The 8,781-nt window shown below is 33.8% G+C and overlaps 1 protein-coding gene across 1 annotated transcript; it reads left to right on the top strand.

The window, feature by feature from the left end:
- Positions 1–5,411: 5,411 nt before the first annotated feature.
- Positions 5,412–8,086, top strand: LOC107878138 (the record flags this gene model as incomplete). The annotated part of the gene is given in 4 exon segments (XM_047415261.1): positions 5,412–5,584; positions 6,837–7,518; positions 7,823–7,942; positions 8,020–8,086. Coding segments are annotated over 3 exon segments (238 nt in total), but the record flags the coding sequence as incomplete, so codon positions are not given.
- Positions 8,087–8,781: the final 695 nt, after the last annotated feature.

Below are 8,781 nucleotides of genomic sequence, written 5' to 3'. Positions count from 1 at the left end.
TGGGAAAATACCCAAAAATTCTTTTTAAAACGGCTTAAAATCGCTAAACGGAGGTCCGCGACAGTTTGGACGATGAACCGTCTCCCTGGGGACAGACCTTCCCTTCAACCCGTCACTTTTTGGCCAGAAAACAGGCTGACTGCCTCAGTTGCGATGGTTTGGGTGATGATCCGTCGGCCTTCCCGTCCCACTTTGGCAGTCCGGACAACTCACTGTAAAATGGCCATAACTTTTTACTCCGATATCGGATTTTGGCAAAATTGGTATCATTGGAAATTTAATTCAATTATCTATCTTTTGGTGGGTCATGAGCTCAAAAATTCATAGTATAACGAGAGATATACTCATTTGAAGTTGACTATACCAATATCCTTCTCAAGAATTCAATCGGTAAGGGATGTTTTGATTCGCCTAATAGCTAGGACATATTTGAGGTCTTAATACACATCAACCTTGATCATAAAACTATCAGACCTCTATAATTTATTTTTCATGAGCTTGAACCATTGTTCTACAATTGGTTAGGATTCTCTGGGTATTACACTATAGGAAAGACTAAGAATCTCAACACTTAGTCAAGTTTTCTAAGTGTGAAATTCTTCTTGACATGTTTTGAGGGCTTCAATGACTAGAAAAACTTGCGGGGTCTTACACATTTGTTACAACTGCAAAAGCAATAATTGTGAGGACTTAACAAATTAAGAAAAATTGAATTCCCGCCTCATAAAAAGAACAATTGAAAATTCTAACAACTTCTTCTATAAATTGTACTCACACATCTAAAACTTGTTTTTATTTACTTGACTACAACAATAATAGATTTTCGTAGTATTATATGGTGATGACATTTCAAGTACGAGAAGTTGTTTGTCTTTTTTGAGACATATTTGATTTCTTGTTCAAAAGTTAGAGAGCCCCATAGTTACTCAATATGGGCCGGTACGTATGAATGGGTAGTTGACAGATACGCAGTCATTGAGGTCGTTATTAATAACGATGGATTGGAGTCACCCTTCCTACTCCAAGAAAATTGAATGCACTTCCCTTTTCAGTTATCTAACGTCAACATTCAGGTATTGAATTTGATAAGCTCCCAATTTACATTTTTTCATCTTTTTTCCCATCACCTAACTAGACCCTATTAATCAGACTTATTTTTCACTACACCAGACTTATTGGCAGTAATAGCTGACTGCAATGTCATATAGTATATGGCTGACCAAAGTAAGCTTTTTTGGGAAGTGATCGTGATGGACCCCCTAAATAAAGTTCACCAAACCTTCTATTTACTAGCTAAAATATGCTTGCATTGTAATAATTTTTTCATCTATTATATCGTCAACAAGAAACCTTTCTTATTTACTATATGGGACAACCTAACAGACAATGAAGGAGCTACATTATTACTTCACTTATACGAGTATTCCGTCTTTCTTATCAAGCGTATAGGCGTTACTGGCGTTGGTATGTTGTTATACCATCCTCTGCAACTCTTTCTTTTACTTCTTCCTTTTCTGTATTGAATTAAAAATGCTCTCAACCTTTCACATGCACAACTCTAAGATTGGCAACAAGATATTAGTCAACGATCTTAACAAATTCATAGTACATCTAGGCTACTACACTGATGAACTAGTATACATTAGCTTACTCCCCCTCAATAACGCTGTATAAAAATATTTTCACTATTTAACCTAACTTTTTCAGGGTAAAGCACCACGAACAAATATTTCTATCTTACACTTTAAGAAGCTCATCGTCATCACCCTCCTCACTAAATCTTGCACCTATTGAAGATCAAGTACAATCTATATCCACCATTCCAGAATTATTATTTAAGGTTAGTTTATTCCATAACATGTACACGTACTAATTATTTTCGCTCCCAGGAAAAAATGAGTAACCTTACTTATTCAACACAAACACAAGCAAAAATCTATGTCATGCAACAATGTATACGTAAAAGCTAATAGCAAAAGTATGAGTCAACCAACTAAATTTAGGGGTTACCATCCCTTTTAGAAAAAAAAACACAAACCAAGCATGAATACATCGACACTTCAAAATTGTAGTTCAAAGTTTTATCACAAATATCTTCAAAGAAGTTTCTAATGTTACAGTACATTAATGTTGCAGGTACAAACTTTTTCTGTGGAAGTCAGAGTATCATTTTCTTATCATCCCCAGTCATTTTACTTGCTCGTCTACTCAAACTGCAATCACTTTGTATGCACTAAAACAAAAAAATTGGTTCGATGCTTCAACTGTAAGCTACACCGGGTATTAGTCTCCCGGTAACTACTACAACTACCGCATCATATACACTCTCTATTGTCCACTTTCTTTTCCTCCCTTCTATACAAAAATTTAAAAAATACTCTTACTAAGAATTGAGACAATTTTTTTCCTAAAATGGGAGATGAAAAAAATTAAGCAAGCATGGACATTAGAGGAAATAAATATTTGTCTAAAGTAAAAATAAAATGACTAACGTTTGTACGCACTTGTGTACATGACAATAGTTTAATTTGTTTGGATTTCTATTCCAAAGGAAAAGTGATAACCATCCTCGTCTACTTTACTTAGGTTGGGTTGTCTTTCTCCAAAACCCCATTTGTCACGACTCACGACAAGAAACAACATAAAACTATAAAATCTCGAATTTGGAGACTAATTTTACATGCTATTTGATTTTCAGTTATATAAAATCTAATTTTCAGTTTTATATAAAGCTATATAAAATCTTTGTTGTTTGATTTTCCTGCATCTCCCATAGTTGTTTAAGTTATTTGCTTAGATATCAGTGAATTTGAATTATAACCTCTACATGTTATCTACACGTTGATACTGATTTCTGAGACGTTGAAGTGCTTGCAGCAAGTGTAGGATATGTGCATATTCTCTTTTAGTCGAGTAAATTCGCTGTGTGACTCTGTCTACACGACTGAAAGTTTGATACTGCTACTTTTTAATTTTTTATTTTAAAAATCTGCCATGCATTTTAGTCGTGCTTCTTCTATTTTAATCGCAGGTGCTATTTCGAACTTGATATCATGGATGCCAATGATATAATTATGGTAACAATCTCAAAAATACTGGAATAAAAATTGTTGTTCTTAACTGTCGAATAAATATATAAAGTGTTGTTGTCTAGGTACACAGATACATATCACTAACAACGGGCAAAACTCATTTTATTAGAATTTTATTCTATCAATAAATAAAAATACTACATTACGCAAACTTCTACTTAATATGCTCTCTTTTTCCTTTTTCACTTAGCAAAAATCGTTATATATTGCCCGTATAAATCACCAACTCGCTCATAAACTATTTAAGCTCCAGCTATAAAAGTCAGTCTTCAGATTTTACGATCAAAAACCTGGTATGCTAGCTATGACGTCCTTTACTGAAGCAGAAAATTCAATTTTTCCAACATCACCATTATCCACGGCTTCTAGGGAGGCAGGTAAGAAGCAGAAAATCGAGCCATTCACACCAGCGGAAAGAAATTAAAGGTAACAATACTTTCAAAATTAGGTTTTCTATAGTACTCTACTGAATTCAGTTATTCAAACATATACATAGAAGTAACAAATATTGTAATTGTCACGCGTATTCATGTAAATTGATTGTCTCAACATTATTTCACATTTCAACAGGTCTAACATATAGATTATAGGAAATTCCAACAACTACTTCGGAATATTCTACTCAAGAGAAATTTATTTGAAATATGTATAGCTACAGAAATTTATATTTTATTTCCGATATCCATAGCATCTCAATCTCAACAAGTAAATATATTGCCCATGCTCCCCTTTGTTTGTCACATCTATCTACTAAATAAATAGAATGGTCTTGCTCTCCTTTATTAAAATTTCTCAATTCTCAATGCTCTTAAATTTTTGTCACAGGTAGAGGCTATCCAAGTTTGAATGCGGCCAAGTTCGCTCAGGTGGTGAGACATGTACAGCCACATTTTGATTGCCTCTGCCAGCTTTATTACATGATATAACATATACAGATGGATTTTGCTTGCCTATACCAATATCATATAGTCGATTGCATAAATAAAGTTTTTGCATTTTAATTTAAATGACAATCAACATCTCAATGTACAATCACGCTTATTATTGGTCCCGTGCCTGCATGGACTTCTCCATCTAGTAGTAATATATATAAGTGGGTTTGATCAGTAATCTGGGAAGACAACCTTTAACTACTTTCCAAGCCGTTTATATATATATTATTAGTAAGTTTCTGTACGTAAATAGCTCATAAATAAAAATTAGCTATGTTGCTATGGAATATTTACATATTATTATTTAGCATCTTTCTTTCAATGACAAAAATGATAAGGTTCACCCTTATTATTGGGCCCGTACTTACATGAACTTCCCTATCTAATAATATATACTAGTAGACTTGGTTGACAAGCTACTTCTCAAGCCGCTTCTATATGGATTCCTATGTTATACGGTCTTTATCGACTATAACTGATCGACGAAAAGTATCTCTAATCCACCGACTCACCTCTGAATGACTTTGGCTTTTTCTCTACTCGGTTTTTGACTCCACTTGCCACTACTTTTCATATTAAGTGTACAAGTCTAGTTCAGAACCCCTTTGAATAGGATTAAAATCTGCTCAAATCAGTTTTTAATCTATTTTTTTTTAGCTTTTTTAGGTGTTTGGTAAAATTAAAAAATGCTTAAAAAGGCTAAAAATTAATTAAAAAATAAAAAGTGAAAAGCTGGATACCCCAGTTTTTTATTTTTTAGATTAAAACTATTTAAAGTTTGACCAAAATATTCAACTTTTTATCACTTATATTTTTTTGTAATTTCAACAATGCCCTGAACTTATAGCCCTTAAATATATGAATTTTCTTTCTTTTTCTCTTTGCCGCTTTTCTTTGTCTCTTTCCTCCAATGTGCTCTTTATCTTTCTCTTTTGTTTTCAACGAATCATCATAAATTGAAAGTTTGCTCCAAAATTTTATTTTAAAATTAAAAATTATAAATAATTCACCTTATTTGTGGTGTTAACAACTTTAAGGATACTTAAATCATTTTGACAATAAAAAAATACTTAACAACATTTATTTATCAAACACATCAACAACTTTTTTAATTTTTTTTTTTTAATTTGAACTTCTATCTAAACACGTATCTCTTTAATTTATAAAGACAAAAATTATTTTCCCCCTTCCTTGTCAAAGTCTGCGGGTGTGTTTGGTATGATAGAAAATATTTCAAAAAATATTTTCTAATTTTCTCTTATCTGATTATAACAAAATATTGAGAAAATATTTTTCAAGGCAACTTCTTTTCCTCCAATTCAGAGAAAATGACTTTCCAATGAGACGGGAAATCATTTTCTGCCTAAAAAATTTTAGCCGCTACTGACGCGAACCTGATGCCCCTGCCGCCCCCACCCCACCCCCACCCTCCACAACCCAGCAACACTCAACTCGCATTACCCATCCCAAATTTCAAAAGCATATCATTATCGCTTCTCCTTCAGTTTTGGGGTTTTCTTATGAATTCTCCCCATTGCAATTTCTGCAAAAATTTTAAAGGTATGCTCCATAATTACTTTCAAATAAATTTTTTATTGCTTCAATAATCATAGTTCTACGGTTCTTGGCTGAAATTTCTTTATATTTTCATTTTTCGTTTGTTTGGGTTTCTACTAAAGTACTTGTGTGATTTGAGTTCGATTTTTTTTAAAAATGAGGTAGTTGAACAATTAGCAGTAGACTCAAACTATATGAGTATCTTACAATATCGATTTATTGATGAGGAATTCAATTACACACTACTATCCTTTTCTGCTACTCAAACATTATGGAACTTAAGTCCAAGAAACTCAAACATTATGGAAAAATATAAGACGCAACAGATTATTGTGTATGTTGCAGTTACAAGTTTACGTGTTGGTTATCCGCAACTTCTTCATTCTTTTTGAATATTTTCAGTACCATGGTATAATCATTCTGGCAAAATTTTGTGGTCTGTTAGTTGTATCTTTTATGTGTTTAAACTTCTTCAGTGTTTCTAAATGAGATACAAGATTTCTGGTTTTACTGCATACAATGAGTTCAATTCTAAGATCCTTAAAACTAGAACTTATCAAGTTAAAATCCTTGATCCGACTATCAACTGCACCTATATCATCCTGCACGTTCATGATGGGGAGATTGTATTTGTCTGTAAACTTAAATTCAGGTGCTTTTTATCGTTCATGTTATGATGTCATTACAACTGTGACTTGTGCCGTTTGATACTTTGAAATGCTCAAGCTATCATTATTCTGATATTTTCTTCCATGGTAGAGCTGCGCCTCAGCTGTTTTGCAGAATTCTAGTAACCCCTGACTGGTATCCTAGCTCGGCTCATGGGTGTCCGAGTGGATGATGACATGAGTTGGGCTTTCATATAGCTGACATGAACTTGTGTGGGACTGAAGCGTAGTTGTATTGCTGTTTGAGAAAGGCAAATACCTTGAGTTCTAAGTCTCACCTTTACCGATTCACCGAAAAACATTGTCAACTTGCTTGTTCTGATAAAAAAAATCAGCCCTCACGTGAGGGGACAAATTGAAGATGAACAAGTAAATGTGGCATTTTTAATGGTTCAAGATTTTAGATGAGGCTTTTAACATAGTAATTGAACACTTTCTCCCTGTACATTTGTTTCTTTGGTATTCCTATATGAAGTACGACAAAACTTTTTTGTAATCTTTTGTATAGATGGTAGGATAAGCTAAGAATTGAATCTTGTTTTTAAGATTCTAAAGCTCTGTATTTGCTTGTTATTATGGTGGTGCAGCAAAAAATAAGGGGATTTTGGACGATGTCGACTTACAAGAACTTCTAGTAACCTGGAGTCAGAAAATGGTGGCCTTGGTCGTCGGCGCTATCCTAGTAGAGTAACTATTGTACCCGTTGGGTGCGTGCAAATAAACTCTGAGGTGAAAAGCAGCAAAGAAAAAGAAGCTACTTGTAAGATTTTGGATACTGTAATACTATGAAGCCTTTTGGGAAAAATCATGTGGGCTTGTATTTTCAAGTTGTTTTACCCCTAAAAAAGGTATTAGAACTAATGGTTTGGTGGAAAATAAGATGGAGTGATGGCATGGCGTCCAAATTATTTCCTTTGTCTATCTATGGTTCGGTTTACTACCTTTACCTTGAAGACGACAGACAAAGAAGAAGATTGTGGGCTTGGTAGTAATAAATACTCGAATAATGTGAGTGGCACACAGTTAATCTCCAAATTAGCCCATGAATAGTGATGAATCATGTGGAATTTCGTTCAAGAGGGAGATTATGAATGTCTATGAATAAAGTCCTAAATATTATTAGGTGTTTTGAGGAAAACTGTTCAAGCCTGGACCAAAGCGAACAATATAAAAGGTTACTTGCAAAAGCAAACAAGCGGCTAGACAATTATCAAAGAGATGAGAAATGGGGGAATGAATAGTTTTTTATTTCATTTCAGTCCGAGAATGGTATGCCATATCAACTGATTTTCACACCAGCTTTATGGAAACCATTACATTCTTAAGTTTGTATGTTTGTTTATTATAGATTCCACATATTTTAAAACCAGAAGTCCAGTTTCTTAAGCTATCAATTCAACAGCTTGTTCCTTGTGGAAAAAGCACTAAAGATGTTCACCCTATATGGGTGTCTGCATTCTAGGACAAATTAAGTGATGAAGAAGCAAACTTGCTAGCGAAATATTTTAAATTTGATGGTTAGGAGGCTCAGGTCACATGGAGACCATCACTAATTGCCTTTCGTCATTCCCAGGCATTTTCGTCCAAAGTACACAGAGTGGTGTATTCATTTAGAACAAGGATGCTAATAGATGCCATGCAAAATTTGCAAGAAATTCCTTTTCCTCGAGATGTCAAAGCTTCTAATAATGAGGTTCGCTCAATGACATTTGCTTAACTTCTTATTTGTAGAATAATTGAAAATTGAATCACTTTTCTTTGATGGCTCAGGATGGAACTTCAGAAAATTTGTCTATGAAAGTTAAAGCTACCGAACCATGTGAAGAAAATCTGAAAGGTAACTTATACACATACTCAATAGATTCATCAGCAAAACTATTCCCTAATGTATTTGCTCTACATTACCACCGAGTCTGACCGAAATATTGATTTTTTCATCAAATGGACTTGGTATTAATTTTCAGTGATTCAACTATTACAAATAGTGCTATGACATGTTAAGTTTTGCCTTTGATAAGATGCCTTCAATAATTTGCACAGTTTTACATGATGCGGCAGATATACCCCCAGTCATTTCAATGTAACAGCACATTGTTGCCAACAGAATAAATATATTATTCTTCTGAAAGTATTTGGGTGTTCCTGCTTTGTTCACTCTAGGAATTTCAAAACACTTGATTCTAGAGTCCTTAAATGTGTCGGTATTGGATATTTTCCAACAAATGAAGAGCACACATGCTATCCTCCTCCTTGGAGATCCTTTATCAACATAAATGTTATCTTTCGAGTGTATTACACCATCACCTCTTCAGGGAAGTTGTAATAAGGAAGGAAAGATGATTTTCCCTAGTTCTACCTTTCAAACTACAGTAAGGAGACAAATTGAAGATGAACAAGTAAATGTGGCATTTCTAACGGTTCAAGATTTTAGATGAGGTTTTTAACATAGTAATTGGACACTTTCTCTCTATACATTTGTTTCTTTGGTATTCCCATTTGAAGTAGACAGAACTTCTTGTGATCTTTTGTATA

Source organism: Capsicum annuum, chromosome 7 (genome assembly GCF_002878395.1).
Source record: "Capsicum annuum cultivar UCD-10X-F1 chromosome 7, UCD10Xv1.1, whole genome shotgun sequence".
In the NCBI taxonomy this organism is placed as follows: Eukaryota; Viridiplantae; Streptophyta; class Magnoliopsida; order Solanales; family Solanaceae; genus Capsicum; species Capsicum annuum.
Note: the sequence above shows the minus strand (reverse complement) of the source record. Positions and strands in the feature narration are given on the sequence as shown.